The sequence below is a fragment of the Watersipora subatra genome, chromosome 6 (assembly GCF_963576615.1).
Source record: "Watersipora subatra chromosome 6, tzWatSuba1.1, whole genome shotgun sequence".
NCBI classification, from domain to species: Eukaryota; Metazoa; Bryozoa; class Gymnolaemata; order Cheilostomatida; family Watersiporidae; genus Watersipora; species Watersipora subatra.
In genome coordinates, this window is record NC_088713.1 from 11021823 (window position 1) to 11047358 (window position 25536).

The 25536-nt window shown below is 35.2% G+C and overlaps 1 protein-coding gene across 1 annotated transcript; it reads left to right on the forward strand.

The window, feature by feature from the left end:
* The first annotated feature begins 2031 nt into the window (after positions 1-2031).
* On the forward strand, positions 2032-24077 carry LOC137398028 (leucine-rich repeat-containing protein 18-like). Its single transcript, XM_068084128.1, has 5 exons — positions 2032-2096; positions 3577-3717; positions 8400-8540; positions 21597-21739; positions 23602-24077. Exons 1-5 carry the CDS (start codon positions 2032-2034, stop codon positions 23619-23621), a joined length of 510 nt encoding a protein of 169 aa, XP_067940229.1. The 3' UTR covers positions 23622-24077.
* The last annotated feature ends 1459 nt before the right edge of the window (positions 24078-25536 follow it).

The following is a 25536-nucleotide window of genomic DNA, read 5'->3' on the forward strand; positions in this document are numbered from 1 at the left end:
GGAAACAGCTTCTGTAGGGTTCTTAGTTTTCTTAAATGTTGATATCATTTATGGAAAACAAACAGGTTTGTTCTTTCTCTACAACAAACTATATAAGGCTGGCAGAGCAAAGTAATTGTGTATGGCAAAGAGCGGCATAGTTGGGCTCGCCTTAGCTTGATAAGAAGCATTTCTGATTAGTGATTAGCTAATTAATGAGCTCATCGTATCTGTACTTAACAAACAAATGGAAACATTTATTTGTGTGCATAGAGCTGATCAAAAATATTTCCATATCCTAGAATAATTATGTATTTATATTTTAAGGAAAATTATTTTATTACAATATCTAATTTGCAATGACCCACCATGTACAGTGTATTTCACCTGTAACTGTTTCACCAATGGTAGGGCTATGAACTGTTTGAAACTTTATAGGTTCATAAAACTACTAAATATTGTTAACCTTGTTTCTTTCTGTAATGACTCTGAATATACATATTGATATTTCTCCAAGTTTTAGGTCGGTTGCCTGTAGTCTGTCTTTAGGTATGACCAGCTGAGGCTACCAAAGCTTTCAAATTGGACTGGACTTGAACTCACCAAGATTGCGAACCCAGTTTCGTAAAACCATTGCTTTAACCGCGAGACTAAAGAAGCTCTAATATTGTTTACTTTCACTACGTTACATAAATATCCTTTGTTTTGATTTTTCTGTTTAAAGTTACGCATTGATTGAAACTTTATGGATCCCTTTTGCTCTAAGGAACGTGAAGCTTTTTTGTCCTCATCTTATTAGGGCTAATTTTCCATCGGCAAAACGATATCAACAATAGATCATCTTGAAATTAAAATTTGACATTTTTTGTACTGATTGCAACAAGTTACTGATAGTTAATTGGGTTTTTTCAGTTTGTATTAGTTGTATAATTTGAAAATCATCTGCTTCGTAGTTTACATACTTGCTGTTTATTACACATCTACATTTCTTTGTTTTCCTAATTTATTTCATCTGCTCCAAAAACCTTTTTCCAGCCACACTACATTTCCTCATTTCTGATAACAGCGCATTGGTTTATAGGTATTTTCACAGTCATTGACATGTTAATTGAAACTATGAACCCAACTAACCTTTTCGAAACACAAACCTTTTTTGTCTAGTGGGCTAATTTTTTCCACAAAAATGTATCAAGAAAAATCTTTCTTGAAATTAAATTAGGCAATGGTATCTCATTTCAGCGTCATCCGTTACAATAAAAACGACTTCCCAAGCAAATAAGCAATAAAATTGTAGTTAAAAAATGAGTAACATACATACAAAACATTTTTCAAGTATTTTTTCGTAAGATGAATTCGTATAAGTTAGATTTAGCAGTTATGATACAGCTTTGTCTTGAAGCTAAGAACTCTGCAAGTAGTTCATTTTAATGTTGCATTTCTTTGCTGCTCATGGCTCTAAAAGTTGCTAAAGTTATTGTGGACAATTGTTGTTTCTAAGGCTAACATATTGTTTTGTTACTATTTTAATAATGATATTTTTTAAGAAACAGTGATTGCATTTTATAACTACTATGGGTTTCAATACCTCTTTATATGTCTATACAATATTTTAACTTTTCGATGCCAAAACTGAAACCAATTATTATCCTATAAACACATACCAAGTAATTTTTTATGGTAATCAGAGCAAAACAGACTATATTTAGTCATTACTGGCTAATAGTTTGACATTTAAATTTTCACACTTTTAAAGTTTAATATTTCCTCCTAATACTTCAACAGAACACATATTTTATGATATGAATTTTAAAAGTTGTGGTTGTTTGAAAAAGCTTAAAATCCTTTACAGTTGTTTTGTCTCTCACCTAATTTATTTGAACTGCACAAGAATATTGTCTCATGATATGAACTTGAAAATTTAGAATGGTAAATGTTAAAAATAAATAAATTTTCTGTTCACAGAACTTTGTTATTACTCTGGCAACTCCAGATAGTACAGCTAGTAACTTTGATAAATCGCCAGTCTCACGCTTTTACACAGATGTAGCAAAAATGACTAAAAATGCTTTGAAAATCTGCTACACAGTTTGTGGCATTTTCATGGCATCAGCTTTACGGTATGACAATTCATACACCATTTAAAGTGTTAGGTTTTAACAAGTATGTAATTATGTCTCTGTAAAATAATAAACTTTGTAGAGAAACAATTAAGGCAAACATTTAAAATCTCAGCTACTGTGCAGCTACTACATTCTATGCGGAGAGTAATTGTTTGTATGTGACTTGGGCAGTTTTTGAATTGTTGAAACTTTGTCAGTGTAGTTTAAAACTACTATTTTTATCTCAGTAACTAGGTAACCTTAAAGATAAAGGCTATTGCAAATCATACGTATTGCTAGTTGGGTAAAAGTCAAGAGAGAGAATAAATGCCAAAAAGTTTCTGAGGTGTCCTACTTATTATAAAAACATGACTGAGAAGAGACAAACTTAGAGAGATGAAGTATGCAAAACATCCAAACAAACTTCTTGTGAATTCTTCTTTGTAACAAACTTCTTCTTCAACTATATCCTTGTGAATCAATGACCATAATATCTCACATCATGTTGTGTTACCATACATGTTCATTGGTATCTCATGGCGGATAAAAATGTTTACACATTTCCAAGTTTCTTCATTTGTACCTAGTAAGATCATTATGGACCTATTGATGTGCAAAAACTAACATAATATGTATCAATTCTGTCAAAGCTCGTACATTAGTTTCAGAATTTTTCAAAGTTGACGTGATTTATTTGCAAATATCCATGCAAACTTGATGATGCTCATAACTTCAACAGATGAGCATCATCATGTTTTAGAACTGTATTCTGTCTCATATACATGTAAACTCAGATTTCCTGCTACATGGTATTTAATCAGTCATCGGTAGAGGGGAATAACTTCCACAAGAAATTTGGCGTAGGTACCGGAATGATTGTTTGTTACTGTTTTCAAGTTACGATATTTGTTAAGTTTTGAATCAAGTTATATTTAAATATGTGCTAAACAGTAATTATTGGGTGATAAGCGATAAGAAACAACTTGGTGCGCCAATAATCCAATGAGACAGTTCACAACTGCTCACTTCCAGTGTGAGAATAACATAACAACCACATGATAATTGATGTTTAACCATGATAAGCATTACTTACCTTAATTTCTTAAAGGTGTTATGATCAGCATATTCACTTTTATTTTTTGTGACCAGAAGTTTAAATAGTAGGTATAATCAATATGTTAAGAAAATGTAATATTGTGTTGCAGATTTGATTCATCAATCGATATTTTAGATCTGAATATCAGTTGCGAAAAAAAATCGGAACTTTCTATACTTTACACACCGACAATTAGATGTCACCTTAAATTTTGAACACGCATAAAATCCTTTCTTTTTATTGAAAAATGCTAGCAATATTGTAGTTATTTACGTCTGTTTGTAATATGTTTGATTCACTTACCAATCTAAATGAGTTGAATGTCAGATAGGCACATATATTACCATAGCCTGAATGAATACTATTACAACTATTATGGTTACCTATGCCTATTTGTTACAGCTTTGATTCACTGACCAATCTGAAAGAACTGGATATCAGCTCCAATAAACTGGATTCTGAGTCACTTTTCTGTATGGAAAAACCGACGTTATTAGAGAAGCTGGATTTGCATTCTTGTGACGTGAAGAAACCTCCATTCAGGTCAGTATTTATATAGATCCAATCAAACCACCTGACAAAGTTCCATGCAAATTATTTGAGCCAAATTTTATTTGAAATAACAAGTGCTTCGTAGAAAACTGAAGTTTCCTATTTATGTTCTATTTTTCTATTACCCTGAAGATAATATAAAGATGCTTTATTGCAGCTAGTAGTGGGTGCTACTGATGCGTCTATTTCCCATTTCCCAACCCTTTTTCTTTTAACTAGAGTACTCTTTTCAGATATTTCATGGGCTTCGACATCCCCAACCAATTGCCGGCACAATTTCGAGAGTCTTTGTTTGTTGGTTTTGCAGCTGCTTAGCTTGTTTTGCACGCTGCTTAACTTTGGATAACAGTACATTCTGAATGCCTGGTTTGACACTGCGTACAACACCATAGCCTGTATTGGTCTCTGAGTCTATTTCTTCTAACACAGTTTGGACGGCGCTGTCCGGGTCCGGTCTTTTCTCAAGATTTGATCTGAAGAAACTTTCTTCAAGTCTATACTGCATCCACGAGAGTCTATGTTGTTACTGCTAGTAGGTGCCGCTTTAGGGCAGGGTAGTTTAGGGTGTTCGAGAAGTACTCCTTTGCTATGTTGCTTCCGAGCAGTTTGAGCAGTTCAGCTTAGACTATTTGAACTAAGCATTCAATTTATGTTGTGTGTTCCTGCGGAGAGGCTTGTGTTCCTTTTTTTTAAACTGCTCAAACCTGCTTGGGCTTATACGAAAGATAGTCCAAATTGGGTTTAGATGGCTTCAAACATGGCTGCCACCCCGACCTCCTTTCCGCAAGACTCTGCTTCACTCTTTAAAGCCTCTCTGAGAGGCAGTGTGCTGGCCTCCTTGCCCCACCTATTCGCGGCTGTTATTTCTCTGAATCTGGTAATGAAGTATTCTGGGTCTCCGACGCCATTATACTCGGGCGTTTTGAAGTGGGAAGCCGGTTCCGCTTTCCGACTTACCCAGACATTTTGCCCAATGGCATCAGCTAGTTGGTCTGTGTCCTGGTCTACACTTCTTGCCCTACTCTGAAACATGACTTTGAGCTTCTTTCTGAGTGAGGGAACCGCTATGGACGATTGTGACCTGACTCAGTCTTTATTTCCTTTTTTGGCAGTATCAAGCGTCTCATAGAGTGGGAGATGGTTGGCGTAGTGCCAGTCATCAGTCCTTTTCTGAAGTGCTGGATAACCTGCCTATTCTATAACACCAGGTCTTTTTACGAATGTGAGGATAGCTGTATAGCTTTTTTAGCCAGATTGGGAACTCCTGGTGTTTGTGGTACTACTCTGGTTATTCTCTACTGAGGCTGCTTTAGCAAGAAGGGCAGGAGGTCTGCAGGAGTTTGCTTTCTAAATTTATGGATGGTGCCTGCCAGGCTCACCACAATTTCACCGTTGCCACCATTGTAAAGGAATTTGCTAGCCATTACTTGGCACGATCTAGATCAGGGATGGGCAACCTTTTTTAAGAAAGAGGCCATTTTCCAGTATGTAACTATAGTCGAGGGTGGATTCATACAACCCTGACTTGGTATTTTCTGTCTTTATTAAATTTTAGCATATAATATCAAAAAGTAGTATACAATATGCAACTTGAATACAAAGCAATAATAAACGTGTATGTAAAAGATTTATAATTGATAGTAGACAGTAGATAAAGTATGGAGATACAAACAATACAGTTTTTTATAATATTCAAAGCTAGTCAGAAGCTTAGTGTTGGATATGTTTAGCCAATTTGTTAACGCTAGGTTATATGCTTGACGTGCAGGAACGCAAACTATGCAGCAGCTGAATGTTAGTCAGATTGTATTTCAGTTTGCCTCTGATGCGCTTCTTTTGGAGAACAGTGGCTCACAGGTATACATGCTTCCAAAAATGCAAACAAATTGTCTGGCAAACAGCTTTAAGTTACCGTAATCTACAGTTGGTAAGGACTTCTAAAAGTCAACTAGGCGCATATTTTTAAAACTTTGGATGAGTGTGTCATTCTCCTGCAGCGCCTTTGGTTAAAGCTGGAGCTGGATAGCTGCTGAGGTTATTGCACAAGTGAAAGGCAATAAGAAGATGGTCATCTCATTTTTCAGACTTATGAACTCTTTAAAACAAGAACAAATCTCATGCCAAAGTACTGCCAATCTCTGAGCATAGCTATCCAGGATTTCGTTGTTGTCATTAAAGACAGATTTAAGGCTGGGAAAGTCATCAACTTTTTTTTATGCAGACTTCGCTCATACATGTAGAGCTGAAGATCTTTCTCAGATGTTCGAAGGTGCTTAAACAAATTATGTACCAACTTGTCTTGTCCTTGAAGCCTGACATTGAGTTGAGACAATTTTTGAGAGACATAATTTAAGAACGCAAAGTCCATTCACCAGAGAGGATCACACAGTTCTTGAACCTCCTTTCATTTTAACTTTAAAATATAATGATCTTATCTATTAATAGCCAGAAATATTGTAGAGTTGATTCTGACAGAGAACCTTTGTTAAATAATCAACATCTTCATACTTGCTGGCCAGGTGTCTCAAGAACTCCTGAAGCTCACTGTGGTTTAGTCCTCCGTAGTGAATGTAGTTTATTGCTTTTACTACTACTGAGTTGACATGATCATTATTAATAATTTTTGCTCCCATGTTCTCCTGGTGTATAACGCAATAAACTGTAATAACATCTGGCTGGAGCTCATGTACCTTGGTTATAAGACCATTGTGACACCCTATCATGGATGGTGCACCATATGTGCACAGTGACACACAATCGCTGAAGTCTTTAATTCCCATTTTCTGTAGTGATACTTGAACACCTTCAAATAGATATACACCTCTTGTAATACCTTTCAATGAGCTCAAGTTGAGCAGTTCCTCACTTAGATCAATATTGTTATATACTGCTCAAATAAATACAGCAAGCTGTGCTGTCTCTCTAATATTTTTACTGTCATCAAATGCAAATGAATAGCATTCAATACCACCTAGCTTTACCTTTAATTGATATGCTATGTCCGAGTTTATATCTTTTACTTGTCTGACTATTGTGTGACATGAAAAAGATAAATCTGAAACACTTTTTCGCATTTGTGATCGCTTAACTTCACCAAGTTTCAGTAAGCATTCCTTTGCTATTTCGTCATGAGAAAATTGTTTTTGGGATTTGGTGAGAATCTTTACAATCTCAAAGCTCGCTATAGTATTGGCATTTTCAACCTCATGTGATTGAGTTAACACTTGCTGCTGTGCTTTCATGCTTTTGGTCAACTTTTCTGCAAGTTGTTTTTTCTCCCCTGTGTTGTGTCTGCCATACTTTTCACCATGATTTGTTTCAAAATGTCTTCTAATGTTGTATTCCTTCCTTTGAGCTACTGGAGTCTGGCAGATTAAACTGCCTTGATCCTAACTGATGTAAACCAAAATTTATCCTGCCAATCGGTATTGAATTTTTTGTTCTCTTTAGTGACAGTTATTTTTCTTTTAGTAGCCTAGAGGACTAAACAGCACTTATTTATTTATCAACAGTTATGTAACTGATAAAATAAGTTGACCAACTACGGGCACGAACAGACAACCAATGATGGAAAGGAAGTGGCTATTTGCAAACAACTACATTACTGCAGTGTATGCAGTGTGTAAAAAAACTGTAGCTGTGATCTAAATACATGCATAGAAATATCCTAGATCACTGATCGAATGTTAAATAGATAGCGTATTTTCAGTAAGCACATATATGTGCATGTATGATATATAACACTATCTATGACTACTCTGTTAAAGTTTAAAGCCAACATAAAATTTATTTTGGTGAAAGGGAAACTAAATTATTTTTTAACAAAATCTCACTGCTAGGTAGCATTTTTTAGTTGGTTCATGGTACTCATTCAAACGCATCTTTATACGGAAAATAATTTGGAGGAGTGAAAAGGCCGCATAATAAATAGCAAAGGGTCACATGCAGCCCGTGGGCTGCTGGTTGCCCCCCCCCCTTGATAAGGACTATCACACAAGAGGGAGAGAATGCGAATAGTTTTCTGTTGAATTTTTATTAACAAAAGGAACCCGATTGGCCAAAGAGCATACGACAATGTGCTCTGCCCAACTGAGTTAGTGTGCTCTCTTATATACAATAAATTCCCCACTTCCGGCTAACGGAACCAAGTAAAAAAACTGTATAACATTAGTAATTAACAGAATCGCTAATGCGTTGGCATGTTTATAATACAGCAATAAACAAAGACATGTTAGAAATATAGTATACATGTATGAACAAATTAACAACAAAATAATAAAAAGAACAACCTAACAAGCAAAATATATACATATCAAAATATTCACAAGGATTACAAAGTCACGGTCTGGCGTTCGCCACGATACTTGATATTATGTTACAGATTTGATTCACTGACCAATATTTGAGAGTTGAACATCAGTTACCATGAACTGTGTCTTACTGAACTTTACACCCTGACAAGTTGATGTCACCTAAAGGAAGAAAAAAGCATGTAATACTTTCTTATTAACTAACGTTGGGAATATTGTGGTTATTCATGAATGTTTGTTACAGACTCGATTTACTTACCAATCTAAATTATTTGATTGTCAGATAGTTACATGTGCGTATTACTCTGGCCTGATTGCACCAATGTTGCAGATATTATGGTTGTCTGTGCCTGTTTGTTACAGCTTTGATTTACTGACCAATCTGAAAGAACTGAATATCAGCTCGAATAAACTGGATCCTGAGTCACTTGTCGGTATAGAAAAACTGCCGTTATTAGAGAAGCTTAACCTGCGTTCTTGTGACATGAAAGAACTTCCATTTTGGTCAGTATCTATATCCACTCATTCAAACAACTCAACAGGAATCCATGCCAATTATTTGAGCCAAATTTTAATGAACATAAAATGCACTTGGTAGAAAACTAAAATTAACTATTTGCATGGTATTTTTATGATACTCTAAATATAATAGTACAAATACAGGTCAATCTATTCATGCTTTGAATAATAATTCATGATTTTCTGGTACCATGAGATATGCTCATTCTAAATAGTGGTTAGTTTTTAGCTCTGATAATTTTGGTCCTTGAGTCACCGTGTGAATCTAAATGCAACTAACAGTTTGCAACTAACAAATGCAACTAACAATGCAACTAACAATACAACTAACAAATCCAACTAACAATTTTACGTTCCCAGAACGTTCCAGGGATGTTCCAAAAAGTCCCAGAAACGTTTCATCGTAACGTTGTCACAAGATTATTTGTAGACACATTTTCAACGTTCCAGAAACGTTGTGGGAAATACATTGCTGGAACGTAACTCTCACAACGTTCCAGCAATGTTGTGAGAAATACTTTGCTGGAACGTATTTCCCATAACGTCCCAGCAACGTCGTGGGAAAAACATTGCTGGAATGTTAGCAAATGATCTCGCATAACATTCCCACATTATTGGGAGAACATTGCGTAATATTCCACGAACATTTTTTCCATAGTATTGGCTCAAGGCTATTAACTAACATCCAAGGAAGGATACGCCTAGAACATTGATGGGACATTAATGCGTAGGGATTTTCCAACTTAGTAGTATATAGTAGTATTCCTAGCTATTACGCATCGCTTTCCTTTCGGCATTGATTCGTTGAGCTGAAACAAAATTTAAAGGCAGAAAAGTTGTTGACACATGGTTGGGCATTGGGTTCGCTCCACGAAAGTAATGATTTTGTACTCATTAGCTAGTCAGACGTAGCTTTAATCTATCGTAAAAATAGACTAGCACATAACACTTGAAACCATCCCTACTTGTGGCGGTGCGATCAGTTGCGATGCTCTCACACTGTCGTGTCATGGTATGACACTTTACTGCACTAAGAAAGCTTAATGGACCCTAGTCATTTTTGCGATACGTCTAATGAAGTGCGAAAATTGAAAATTGTAGTGACTTTTCAATTCATTTACATAAATCATTTAAAATTATCATTATTGTTTTTCATTATTTAGTTTGTTTCTATATCTGTAATGAAAAATCTATAAAATCTTTAATTTGCTTCATTTTAAATAATTTTTTGTTATGAAAGGGTGACAACTTCCAAAAATTAAATCATGCGTTTTGTACCATTTTAGCTAGAAAGTTAGAGGAAAAGGTTTGCTAACGTTATTATAACGTTGTTACAGAACATTGTTATTGAATGTCCCAGCAATGTTACAGGCTTGCTACTTTGAAATGTTTGGGTGTAAACATTCACATATTGTTTTTTCTAATATATTCGGAACAGTATGGAGTTTAACCATTATGGAACATTGAGCAGATGATCTGGTGCAAAATTCCTACGACATGGGGAGAATAAGTTACAGAATATTCCACAAGCATGCCTTCCATGATGTTGCCTCAAAGATATTAGCTAACATCCCAGGAACGTTTTTGTCCAGAACATTAGTTGGGTGTAACTGTGTAGACAATTTCTAACATTTTGATGTTTCACAGAATGATCCTCTAATGAATTGCCTACAATGTTACTATAATGTACCGAGCATAACCGTCGACAATATTTTTTCCTTAAGCTATACAACATTCCACCAACATTACATCTCCAAAGCAACCTAAATATATGAATGTTAACGCTCAAACATTCAAAAGTAACATTCCTGAAACATTGCTGGGACAATTATTTGAATGTAAATATGATGTCACCCAATAATATTCGAGTTACATTTCAAGCCAATGGTACATGAATGTTTGCACTCGAACATTCCAGAGTAACGTTTTTGGGACATTTCTGGAACATTCATTTGAAGTTAAATATGATGTCACACCATAATATTTTAGTTACATTGCAAGCCAATGTTATATGAATGTTTTCACTCGAACATTCCAGAGTAACGTTCCTGGGACATTTCTGGAACATTCATTTGAAGTTAAATATGATGTCACACCATAATATTCCAACTACATTGCAAGCCAATGTTATATGAATGTTAACACTCAAACATTCGAAAGTAACATTCCTGAAACATTGCTACAAAATTCATTTGAAGTTAAATATGGTGCCACACCAAAATATTCTAGTTACATTGCAAGCTAATGTTATATGAATGTTAACACTCAAACATTCAAAAGTAACATTCCTGAAACATTGCTACAAAATTCATTTGAAGTTAAATATGGTATCACACCATAATATTCTAGTTACATTGCAAGCCAAAAATATATGAATGTTAACCCTCGAACATTTAAAAGTAACATTTCTGTAACATTGCTAGGACATTCATTTGAAAGTACAATTGATGTAACACCATAATGTTCTAACTACATTGCAAGCCAATGTTATATGAACATTAACCCTCGAACATTCAAAAGTAACATTCCTGAAACATTGCTGGGACAATTATTTGAATGTAAATATGATGTCACCCCAAAATATTCCAGTTACATTTCAAGCCAATGTTACATGAATGTTTGCACTTGAACAATCCAGAGTAACGTTCCTGGGATATTCCTGGAACATTCATTTGAAGTTAAATAAGATGTCACACCATACATAATATTCCAACTACATTGCAAGCCAATGTTATATGAATGTTAACACTCGAACATTCCAGAGTAACATTCCTGGGACATTCCTGGAACATTCATTTGAAGTTAAATATGATGTCACACCATAATATTCTAGTTACATTGCAAGCCAATGTTATATGAATGTTTTCACTCGAACATTCCAGAGTAACGTTCCTAGGACATTCCTGGGACATTCATTAATAATGTTCCCTAACAACGTTATGATAACGTTAGCAAAGTATATTCCTGTACCATTCTGCTGAACGTTATGGTAATATTTTTGCACAACATTCTATGCAACGTTCCTGCGACATTGTTGGAACATAATTCTACAATGATCATCAAATAACGTTTGTAGAACGTTATGACAATGTTTGTATGGAACGTTATTTCAGCGTAACGTTACGGAACATCCTAGGAATGTTGTTGTTAGTTGGGTGAGTATTTAATTCACAGAAACTACTTTACAATTTAAACATACCATGCTTAACTAAAAAACATTAAAAAACAGAATCGCTCACAGGAATATCAGGCTTTAAATCATTTTTTTTATAAAAAAACTGAACTTTCAATGAATTTTTTTTCGGCAGTAATTTTTTTGCAATTTTTTTGACTTCTCTTTAGCAGTCATGGAAACTTATGTTTGCACCATCTTAGCTATTTTACCATGAGGATAGCCGTCATAATTTCCAATTTAATGCTCTTACTTCATTATGTACTTTTATATGCTCTGGTATCATGGTGCTCGCTTATTTATTATTTGTATGAAGTAATGTTTTTTGAATTGTTAATTTTTTTGCATCACTGTGCATGAATAAATCGCTAACTAAAATGAATTTAAACTGTTAGGACAGGATATATCTTCCACCTTCAGTAAGAAACCAGTTTTTGTGGGGAATACAGAAATGTTCTTAATACTTTACATGTTGCATTTAGCATAAACGCATTGGGTAAAAATTTTGCTCACTGAACACCACATTTACGTTAAAGCTAGTCATTCTCTACCTTTGTAAATTTAAACAGTTGTATATACATAGAGTCCTTTGAGCCCTGACTATTGTTCCCATTCATTCCTTCTACCTCACATACTCCCGAAGAGTAGGGACATCTAGCCGGATGTCTCTATTTCTTATCTCCGGTTGTTCAGCAAAACGAACTCTCCGCTGCCTGACCGGTGACTTTCTCTCCCTTGTCTCTCTATCTATCCTTCTGATTTCTTGTTGTTTCTTTTCCTCCCTGTTAACCCTTTCTGCATCTTGCCCCCTGGCTCTTTCTCTTTCAATAGCTCTTTCAGCTATTTGTCTATCTTCTCTAGCTCTTACCACATCTCTTTCGTATTCTCTTTCCACTGCTGCCATTTCGCTTTCGAACCTTATTCTTATTTCTGCTTTCTTTTGTTCTCTATCTTGTCTTGCTCTTTCTATCACCTCTCTTTCTCTTCTCCTCCATATGCTCTCTTCCTCCTGTTGACTACCTTCTCTCTCTTGGGTTTCCCTCGCAGCTTCGACGTTCCTTTCCTCCGAACTTCCATCTCTATTTAACCTCTCCCTATTAATCTCCTTTCTCTCGTTACCCCTTTCTGTCCCTTCCCTAGTGTCTCTCTCTCTTCTTAGAGGCCGATACAGCCGTTCCCTCAAGTCCCTCGCACCCCTTCTCCTGGTCGCTATGTATCTACACATAGTCTCAGATAACACCCTCGCCCAGTGGTCGTTAGGGTGGACTTCGTCCTTCAAATGTTCTTTGTTGAAAAAAACAGGCCATCCTGACCTCTTCCGAAGAGGCGGGTGCACAAGTTCGGCGTGCCTTCCTTCTTGTTGGAGTTGAGGGTACATATGAGCCTATTTAGGCGGCCTATAATGCCGTACTGTGCAGCTGGCACCCTGGTAGAGGGGTAAAAGGAGCAGAGGATCACTCCCGGTCTATTTGATGCCCTTCTCAGGGTCTGCTCGTACTTGGAAACCTTGTCCCCATCCACTACGTCATCTCTTCGGCTCATGATGTCGGGAACTCCGGAAATGACAATCTTTATTCCGGGGATTCCGCACCTGTACAACAGCTCCTCCAGGGTGGCTCCTCCTAGGGCAATTTTTTTCACCCCCACTGGTGGCGTGATGTAGTGGGCTATGCTGTTCCCGACTATTGTGTAGTCCTCCATCTCTATTATTACTTTCTCTATTATTATTGCTCTTTCTCTTTCAATTGAACCCCTTCTATTATCCGTGCTGTTAACCTCCTCACTTTCTATTGTCAAGCCTTTCTTTTACTTTGAGCCCTTTCTATTGAATCCAATTTTGGTTGTAGTATTCTAAGTGTCTACAACAGAAGTTATTTGGAGTAAACAAAATCATTGTCACGTTTATTTATTCTATCTCTAGTACTCTTTCTTATTGGGTTACTATTGCTATTATCTCCTACCCATGTTTTCTTTCTATTTCCTTCCCTACTATTACTAACTACTTCCTTATCCTGAGACTCTATCATGTAGCGCGAAGCTTTTTCAAATAATAATCTCAGGTGTTTCCTATTCCTTATTACTCTTCTTCCATTCATAGCCACCCAGAAGCTATTTGGTTCTAAAGCCTCCTTAATAACTGTTGCCTCTCTCCCTTCATCTTCGTGGTTTATTTTCACCCATACTCTATCCCCTTCTTTTAATACGGACAATCTCTTTGGCCTCTTTACCCTATCAAAATTGCTTTTCTGTCTCTCTTTGAGGTGTCTATCTCTTTCTTTGAACTGTCCGAGATTGGGTATGACTAAGTGCTGTCCTGGTAACTCATTTCGAATTCTTCTATTATACATTAACTCATCTGGCCTATTTCTACTTTCCAGTGGGGTAGTTCTATAGGCTAGCAAAGCCAGGTTCTTGTCCTTCTCTTTCCTCCACAAACTTTTTATTATCCCTACCGCTCTCTCCGCTAAGCCATTACTTTCAGGATATCTAGGACTACTAGTTTCTCCTATTATGTTGTACCTTATCAAAATTTCCCTCCATTCGTGTGAGTTGTAACATGGTCCGTTATCGCTACGTACTTTTAATGGTGCTCCCAACCTTGCTATTATTCCTGCGAATTTCAACGCCAATTCTCTTCCTGTTTGGTTATTCATCTGAACTACCTCTATCCATTTCGAGTAGTAGTCCATGAAAATAACGTAGCGCCTTCCTTCGAACTCGAACAAGTCTGTTCCGATCTCTTGCCAAGGTTTCTCTGGTAATGGAGTGTTACACATCGGCTCATGTGATATCCTTCTATTTTTTATACATACCTCACAGCGTTCCACCATCTCTATTATCTCCTTTCTAATCCCTGGCCACCACACTGAATCTTGACACCTTCGGTACGTCTTGACCTGGCCCTGATGTCCACTATGGAGTTTTTCCATTATTTCCTTTCTCAAATTAATAGGTATGTAAACCCTGGCGTTCCACATAATCATTCCATTTACCACGCTGAGCTCATCCTTCTTTTCCTTCAACTTTTTTGCCTCGCCGCATATTGCATATTCCCATCCTGTTTCTATTCCTTTCATCACTGTCTGATACGTTTCATCCGTTTCCGTGTACCCTTTAATTTTCTCTATTAGCACATCCTCTATTGCTGCTACTATCCTACTAGCATGGTTTTCCACTCTTTGTAATTTTATTTCGTCTCTTTTTGATGCTGGTCTTGATAACAGGTCAGCCAAAAACATCTTGTCTCCTGGTGTGTGAAAAATATTATATCTGTATCTCATCATCCTCATCTTAAATCTTTGAATCCTTAATGGCAAGTCTGACAGATCTTTATTTCCCAGCAGCGGAACCAGTGGCTTATGATTAGTCTCAACTTCAAAGTCTCTCCCCACCAAGTAGAAATCGAATTTGTCACATGCCCACGCTACGGCCAGTGCCTCCTTCTCTATTTGTCCATACTTTTGCTCTGCTTCACTCATTTTTCTTGAGGCATAGGCTACTGGTTGCCATCTCCCTTCTCTATTCATCTGCAGCAAAGCTGCTCCCAATGTATGTTTACTGGCATCTGCTGTTATCCGGTGTTTACTACTATTATCAAATAAAGTCAAGACTGGTGCCGTAGAGATGATCTCCTTAATCTTTTCGAAGCCCTTCTGCTGTTCCTCATTCCAACACCATGCTGCATTGTTTTTGTCTAATAGTCTCAATGGTCTTTCCACTTCTGCTAACAAGGGGCTAAACCTTCCTAAATAGTTCACCATCGCCAAGAACCTTCTCAAACTCTTCCTGTCTATAGGTGCTGGCATCTCCTTGATTGCTTTTTCTTTCTCTGGATCTATCCGAATTCCTTCTTTGCTTAGGATATGACCTAAAAACTTGACTTCATCAACTCCAAACTGACATTTTTCTCTATTAAGTGTCAACCCTGCTCTATTAAGCTTGTCTAGCACTTCGTGAAGCCTTATGTCGTGTTCTTCTTTGTTCTTTCCTACTACCAGAATGTCATCCATCATACAAACAACTCCTTGTTGTTGCCCTATTATCTTACTCACTTGGCGTTGAAAAAATTCTGGAGCTGCTGAAATACCGAACGGCATTCGCTGAAACATATACCTACCAAATGGTGTAATGAATGTAGTAAGCTCTTGTGACTCTTCCGCTAGTTCTGTCTGCCAAAATCCTGAATTAGCATCCATTTTGCTAAAAATGACGCTGTCCTCTAGCTCGGCTATTGTTTCTTCCAATGTAGGCAGTGGGAAATTTTCTCTGAGCACACTCTTGTTTAGCTGCGTCAGATCAACACAAATTCGGACTTTTCCCTTACTCTTTGGCGCTACTACCATTCCTGAACACCACTTTGTCGGTTTCTCTATTTTCTTTATTACTCCTAATTTTTCCATCCTTGCTATTTCCTGTTTCGTTGCTTCCTTCAGACCTATAGGCAACCTCCTTGGCACTTGGAGACACACAGGTGTCGAATCTTCCCTTAAATTTATCCGGAACACGTCTGGTAGTGTTCCAAGCTCTTTGAACAAATTTGGGTATTTCTTTGCCATCTCGTCCTCTATCCTAGTCACTCTTTGAATTGTCTTAACTAGCCCTAACTTTACTATTTCCGGTTTCCCTAACAGATTACTATTGTTTCCCTTCATAACACTGATCCTCGCTATTATTCTTTGTCCTCTCTTTGAGATCAACTCAATTTTTGACTCGCCTATCGTCTCTAACCTCTTGCCATCTGCCCCTTTCAGTACTCGTTTAGTTGGTTCAATCTTGCAGTTTATCCTCCTTGCTGTTGCTTCACTCATAACTGTTACATCAGCTCCTGTGTCTATCTCGAAGTTTATGTATTTGTTTTTAGTTTTTAAGCTGATTAGGAAGTCATTGGCCGCTTTAAATCTTTTTAATTTTTCTTTTAGTCATAATGAATCTTCTGAATATTCCGATGCATTATTTTCAACCATGCTTATTTTCTTATCTGTTAGCCGGTTAGGACAGCTTCTTGCCATATGTCCTGTTCCCGAGCAAGCATAGCATGTGATAGGTGACCTTTCATCGTTTTTTCTTAGACTGCCTGCCCCCCTGGTTAAGTTTCGTCCTCTGTATCCTCTATTATACCCAGTTACTCTATTCCTGAAGCAATCTTTTGAGATGTGTCCGAATCTATCACATGTATAGCATTGTACTCCGGATCTCCCCGTACCGATATTACCTTTGTTTCTTGCTCCTCCGTCAGCTCCACCTCCTATCCTTTGTATTAACTCATCATCCTCTTCTCCTATTACTTGATCTATCGTTTCTTTTTCCCTTGTTGTTATTATCCCCGCTGCTATTGTGGCGGACTCGTACTGACTGCACCTAGCTCTTGCCTTCTCTAGGGTGATATTCTTCTTAAGTAACAACTCTTTTCTCATTTTATCATCATTCATACCCATTATCAAAACCTGCAGTATTAGATCTTTTTCTAACTCCTCCAGCCTGCATTGTTTTGCTGCCCTTTCTATTCTTTCTATAAACCTGCATAAATCTTCACAATTATCCTGTTTCATAGTAAATAATCTGTGTCTCGTAGCTACTATATTTTCCTTCTCAGAAAAATAATCGTCAAATTTTTCTTTAATATCGTCATATTGCATGGCGTCGACCTCTATCTCCCATGTTTCAAAAATATCATACCCCTTCTCTCCCATACAGTCCAACAGAAACGCTGCTTTCTTTTGTTCTAAATCGTATTCTTCTGATTCTACTTTTCTTGTCACCCTGGTGTGTTCCTTTCTTTTTAATCCTGCCGACACAATCGCTATCTCAAATCTCTTAATAAATCTCCTCCATCCTTCCAATTCGGCTCCTGTTTCTAGTCTCAGCTCGGGTGTCTTAACCCCCTTCCCGAAAATACTATTATTGTGTCTGTCGCTCATTTTCCAAGTTATTATCCTCAATCCTTCACTATTGTATAACTTATAATTTTTTTTTTCAACTATTATCCTCGCAAATTCTCTCTCTAATCATAAATTATTCGCTATTGCCTAATAATTTGATTATTATCGCTACTATTATCGTTGACTTACTGAAATTTCCTTGTAGTCGCCACTCCTGACACCATCTAACGTACCTGGTTTTTTGCGTCCTACCTCTCGCGTGCTCGCAGTTAAGATGCCGCTATCCCCCTTTCTCCTCGCGAACCGGACATCCGGTTCTCCGCATCACATGCCGGTCTGTCTAAAAACGAATATAGAGGTTTAGACAAAGTTTTTATTTCTGCTAGATTCAAATTCATGAAATTCCTTTTACTGTTTTACCAATGCTAATCAACCGCATTGTGGCATTTATGAATAATTGTGCTTGGTCTCGAGGCTTTATCAGCACACTTGATCATCTCTTACAGTGCACCAAACTGCCCAGGTATTGATGTTAATAATGTATGCAAAGCTTATGATAAAGTGAAATATTTGATAATGTTTACAGATAAGATTTCTGCAGTCGCAACTATTTGAATGTACTTCTCTTCAACTGTTTTTTTATTTTTACTCCTTTCTACGTAACAACCTGAGTAACTCATTTTTCTCATTGTTTGCCTCAGCGCTTTTCAATGCCTTTAAGTTTGAAGAAAAGTATTTTTACAGTAAATATAAATTTAGCGAAATATTTTTACCATAGCATTTCTTTTTGTCAAGCTTGTAGCTACACTATAATAAACTTTCAACTGAAAAGTTGCATTTTTAGATTGTTGATCTTGCCTACCATCACTGCCCACTTCTATTTTTATTAAAATATGCATGCACTTGACACCATTTATGCATGTTTTCTCTTCTACTTTCCGTAATAAAATTTCATTTTGCTTGATTATTCAACATTCCCAAAAAGGGTGTCAATGCCAAAAACTATCTCAACACCTATGTATGATTAGCTTATCTTTAACAAGAACAACAACAGTCACCGCAAAAACAGCAAGATGACTAATATACCTCAGTCATTTAACTCGAACTGTTTATCTCATGAAAAAGTTTTTTGAAAGCCACATTTATTATTCACAAAAGAAAAACATTTTTAATGTGACAAGTCTGTTTCAAATAAAAAACTTTCATATCAATTGTTGGAATCTTGTTCAGTTTTCTCTTCTCATTTGTTCATCCTAAACCATGTTGTATTAAAGCTTGCTGTTTTTTGTGGTTTGTAATACTTTTGTGTTCCAAATTTGTCCTATAATCCAATATTTGTAAAAATTTATTTTGTAATTCTAAATATGCTCATGATACCACAATATTCAGTTAATACTGACAAAAAGTCTGGCAACTCACAAAAAATCTTACTGAGCTGAAAAAAATTGTCACAGGTATTCAGAATGCAACCATACAAATTCATACAACTTTAAAAACTCATAAAAATATTTAGATTAGCATCAGATCTTTTGACCAAAGATTTATCGACACTTAAACATAAAGTTATTGGCAAAAAATTGTTTACAAAATGGTAGTATTAACAGTGGGTTGAAATGATGACAGGTAATTTTTTGTCGTTGCTGTAATGATGCAACAATTTTAGCCGTGGTGTACCTAAAAAGATCGATCCTAACCATCACCATAACTTCTGTACACTCCGGGGCAGTCACCAAAATCTAAGTCATATCCATTGTCTTCAGATTTGTCAATGATTTGGTTTAAAACGTGATCTGATATGTTGAAGTGTTATGGTGAATAGTGAGAATACTCTTCTAGAACACCACATGACATAATTTCTGCCATTGTTGTAACGTTTTTAAGTTCATTTTAAACTTTGCAAATCTTCTTGGCATTTTTTAAAATGTTGAAGATGATACCGTGGAAATAATCATTAAATTTATCTGTCTAATGTTTTACTCAATGTAGCTCCTTTCTTAACTCAATCTGTTATTTCCACACATATTAAATATATTTTGGCCAAAACGCTGGTGACAGTGGCATTGATGTTGTTCCATCTAATGGATAATGCAAAATATAGGTACAACTGCTATATCTTCATCAAAAAATTTGGTAAGTTTAGCTTCACAAAAATCAGACGAGCTCGTTAAAAATTAAAACGGCTTCTACATGTTAAACGTCACTTTTAATACCACGTCACAATAAGGACAGGGTTGAAAATATAGCACAATAAGGTTTACATAAATGTTTTGCACACACTAAAAATATCCTAAGTAATTAAGGCTCACACTTTAAAATATTCTAGAATAGTTTTCATTTGATTTTTTTTATCCAAACTTTGTCGCTAACTCTTACAGGCATATATGTGAGCTGGGAACATTTAAAAATAGATAACTGAAAAGGTATGCTCTGAAATCCATTACTTTTATCTTTTAAATTGACGTTGTTTTTTATTATTCTTACTGTTATAACACGCATGAGTAATTGTACTTTATATTTTACAAAAATTATTTTGAAAATTAAATATAAACAGCTAAACTAAAAATATATTAAAAGGCAAGCTAACAGTAAACAGACGACACTAAAAATCATCATCAAAAACACCCTTTACTCGAACACCTCATCTAATAAACCTCTTTGACATTCATTATATTTTGTTTAATAAATCGATTATAGAAAGCAATAAGCAGAAAATTTTCAACAGCATGGTACTAATAGTAGTTTAATTGCATCAAGAAGAGTTAATTTTTTTGTCATTAAATTAAATGAAACTGCAAGTTGTGGTTTTATCAACCTTATGACTTTAGCTTGCATATGAAAGGAAGTGGGACATTTTGAGTGATTTCAAGAGTAGAAAAAAGGAAAGTATTGGTTGCAGTAAACATAACATTTGCATTTTTTCCACCAAAAACATCTTATCATCAACAACAGCTTGTAGATATAATCTCCCTAAAATTAAAATTCCTGTCTGAACATTTGTGTAACATTCCTACTATAACATTTCTGCAATTTTTTTTACCAAAATATTCATGCATGTAACACAATTTGTGTATAGTTCTTTTTCTCCGCCCTTTAATAGAACTATTTATGCTTGGTTGTTCAACACTTCAAAGATTGGGTCAGCACCTACATGTACATATAACTTGCTTTTCTTATAAAAATATTGGTGCTATAAAAGCAACAAAATTGACTAGTTACAACTCATAGTCATTCACTTTTAACTTTTTATCTCATGAAAATATTTTTCATATAAGCTGATTTTCTTATTCACCCAAAAAAAATTTTTTAATTTTAATAATCTGCTTTAAATTAAAAATGATCATACCAGTTTTATGTAGTTTATACTAGTGCTTTGCTCTCTTATACTTCCTTGTAGAACATATTGTTTTAAACGTTGATGTGTGTGTTGTTTGTAAAACGTTCGAGTTCATTTAAAACATTCATGAATGGTTTTTATTTTCTGTAAGTCAGTTTGCAGCTTACTACTCAAACCTTTTATATGTCAAGGTCACTTGAGAATGATAAACAAAGTTACTGACAGCACTAAAAACCAACATCTCGCTAACCTTTAAGCTGTTGAATTCTGCAAAAGTTCTGCATATATATTCTCACAATCAATTAAAACTATTTAGGTTACCTAAAACTCCTATTTCATAACATTTACCAAAATACAGTCAGCTGATTTTTAAGCAAAGCTGTGGGCGGCTGACCCTAAACCGACAAAGTTGAAACTCAATTAACAAAGAAAAAACTTTTCCTAAATGATAAAAATTGATTATAATTGACACACACAACAAACAAAAAATATAATGGATGTAAGCATGCTAGTTAGACTAATAACAATTCTTTTGATATTCAATTCTATTGGTTACACTAACTCATGGAATTTTCTAGATGGGATGAGCGAAAAAAAAAAAATAAAATTTTGCGTACAATGACTGCAGCAAGTGTGGTTCAAATGTTTATTTGCAGTTTTAAAAGGCTGAATAATCTGAGAGTTCTTCTGCTGCTAGAAAACGACTTTGAAGAGTATCCCTCAGTGCTCAGGAGTTTGCCAGAACATATCATCATTGACATCAGAGAATTTAAATTTTCAAAGGCGGGCATTACCAGAGGTATTACTCAGCTTACTTTTTTAGCCAGTTCTAGCTATCCCATCAAACAAAGTGGTGAAACATTGTGAATGCACCACATCACTGCTGCGTAACGTGCAGTAATTTTGCGGTGTGTTACATATTTCTAATGCATGGGAGGCATTTAATGATCATGCAACTGTGACACTTAAAAAGTAGAATTAGTTTTGTGCACTCAAAATTTATTTTAAAATATTTGAAATCCTTATAAAAAATCTATATAAATATAGATTTTGAAATATTTTGAAATCTCAATAAACTCCACTGAATGAAAGCATCGGACGGTTTCATCTGCCACTGCTAGAGCCAAATATTTCTAACCTAATGCTGTTGTCCACTCTATTGTAACTTTGAGCAGCATTCAGATTTTGCAGTTGTGTTAGGGTTGGGTTGAGATTGAATCACCACTTCATTCTGTGATGGGTTTTCATGAACCTTTTTAGTGCTTGTGTGTACAGATTAATGCAAAATTTGCATTAACAACAGTCCCACAGATCCGAAACTGTTTACTGTGCAATGCAAAAGTTTGTAGTCCACCGCATCTACGCGTACACTAAATAATTGTGCAGGCTTGAAATATTGCCATGCACTTATAAAGCAATGCATTGAAAGTAACATTTAACCTTTGAACAGCATCCTCCTTCACAATTATGTTGAGGTATGATTTCATTGTGGTTTATAGAGTTGAAAATCGAAGTCTAATGCAATTTGTTTTAGTCTCTGGTAGCTTTGAGTTTGTTAGATTCTGTAGCTGCTGATGACGAATTGCTTTTAACCTCGTCGATTTAATCACAAATTTAGAAGTGGTTGATGAAGTCTGGTAGATTATTGCAGAATCAAATCAAAACCATCAAAGCTATAAATAAATGGGACACGCTTCCTACGGCTGGCGCATTAATAATACACCTATATAGATGTAGGCATCCATACATAAACTTACTGCAGGCGTAATGCATTTTACCTTTCGGAATCAGAGAGTACTTATTGGGTACAGCTATGATTTTTTCCCTGAAGGCCCCAACCTAAAAAATTAATACATGTCTGATATATCACCTTGAATATAGTCATTCATAATTTATATTTTGCAATTTACAATATCTGTGTTGGTATATCTGTTTAATTATTGTATACAAAAATGTACATGTACAGGCATAAATGCGGGTAACCATAGATCAATTTACATATGTATATAATTTTCCATTTAAATATGTAAACTGAATTCTAGATTAGTGTTGTGCAAATTTGGAAGACACTTATATATTAACAAAGTTCTGTAATATCTATTTCCGATGCAGGTTATGTATTTTATACAAAGAAAGTTGTAATTATTAGATTCTTTCTCGCTGTGATAATTAGTGTTATCAGCTGCTATTAGTTGATGCACAGGACTTTGTTGTTTAATCATAGCGAGTAGACCTGTTAATATGGTAGCTGTATATTAAAATCTGTTTAGGTAGTTTACTGCTGTCATACATATTATCAAGATTAATAAAAATCGTTTAAAATTTACAAATTAGTAACATATATAGAATATACACTGTATTGTTCTAGACACTTTCCATCATCCCTGTTTTTTTGGTTTGCCTGAAATTGGTTTGTGCATCTCTAGAAAAAACTGAACTTGAGCTGACTGCTGATATCATCTGATTTTAATATTCGATCAGATAAAGTCCGTAGCAATATACATGTAATAGTGATAGTCATATTACTTATTCAGTACCATAGTTCCATGATGAAATGAGTGGACTATTCAGGTTTTTAAATATTTTAGTTACTTTTGCTTAATTTTTGTGTTTATAAAAAACACATCATTCATAAACTGTAACAATACTTTGTGTTTTTAGTTTTTAGAACATATGTATGAAGAAGTACCTGCGAGCAAAACAATGAAAATTTGAAAAGGTAAAGTACTGCATCTCTTGAAGAAACTGAACTTGAGCTGACCGCTGATATCATCTGATGATAATATTCAATCAGATGACGCCCATAGTGATATAGTGATAGCCATAGTACTTTTTCAATAAAATTGTTCCATGATGAAATGTGTTGACTATTCATACTCTCATATATTTTTCATTAATTATGCTTAATTTTTGTGTTTAGAAAATCCTGTCAATCTGGACATGCTTTCCTGAATGATGTTTACTTTGTGATTTGTAAGTGATGGTTTTGGGCAATATTATCTGTAAAACATGTTTGTAATAAAACACTAAAGGTTTACCTGATCACACCAACCATATGTTTATCGAACATTGTCAAATAAGTCAAAAGCATGGTCGATGGTATCATACTAGATTTACTCCTTCATAAAATATACACTTTCAGCAAAATTCATCAAATTGTTTTCTGTCTGTTTATCTGACATTGTCTTGCACGTGACAAAACAGGATATACACTTAAACTAGCAACACGACATGGTTCTCTACAGCAAAAAAGAGATGAATCAATTTTTCAAAATTGCAATTGGCTTTTGTGTAGCTCATGCATATTACATGTAGTTATCCATATAAAATATATTTAAGGCTGTAACTTGTTGCTAATTGAAAGAATGCTGCAATATGATGAAATTGTGTTATAGATGTCGTAGCATAAACACAGACTGAAATATCTTATTACCCTGCAAAAATCTGGTTACCTTGCAGTAAAAACATAAACAAAAAACACTTATGAAAAATACATTAACTTTTCAGAAGTGTTTTTACATATAACATGGGAAGTATTTATGTGGTTGAAATAGAAATACCAGCAATGAGATTACCAATAGAAACAAAAAATTGCATCACAGAGTTAAATATGAAATATAGTATATGACAGAAAAAACTGTTTTAATCAAGATTTTTGTACAAATTTAACATCCTAGAATTAATAACTTGCAAACATATTTGCATGCACCCATATTAGGTACCAAATACCAACTAACATACCATTGCTAAAAAAATTGCATGTTAGTTTTTGTCAAACATTACCGAAATATAAATATACTTTGCGTAACTTTTTGCCTATAAGTCTATTTTGCTTACAAGCCAACCCTGCAAGAAAACTTCACTAAAATTACAAAATTTATGTTAGGCAAAAAAAATATGCATGCAAACTGAAAATGAAAACTGTAACTGGCAGTCCCACCTATCACAACAACATGTTGCATAAATAATTAATTCATTGTGATTCCTTAATTCATGCTTTTCTGAATTATATTTGATTGATGGTTTGTAAATGATGGTGCTAGACAATATTATCTGTAAAAAAAGCATACACTTTAAGCAAAACTCGTCAAATTTTTTTATGTCTGTTTATCTGAAATTGTTTTACATGTGACCAAACAGGATATGCACTTAAACTAGCACCAAAACATGGTTCTCAGCAGCAAAAATAAGATAAAATTTTCAAAGTTGCAATTGGCTTTTGTGTAGCTTCTGAATATTACTTATCTATAGAAAATATATTTAAGGTTGTGGCTGGTTGCCAGTGGAAAAAACCCTGCAATATGATTAAATTGTGTAATAGATGTGATGTCTTTGCATAGGCACAGGCTGAAATATCTCGTTAGCCTGTAAATATCTAGTCACTTTGCAGTAAACACATGAAAAATACATGAATTTTTCATAATTGTCTTTACACATAAATATACTTTGCGTAACTTTTTGCCTATAAGTCTCTCTTGCATACAAGCCAACCCTAGAAAAAACTTCACAAAAATTACAAGTTTTTGCTAAAATATTCTGCATACAAGCTGACAATGAAAACTGTAACTAGCTGTACCCACCTAACATTACAAGATG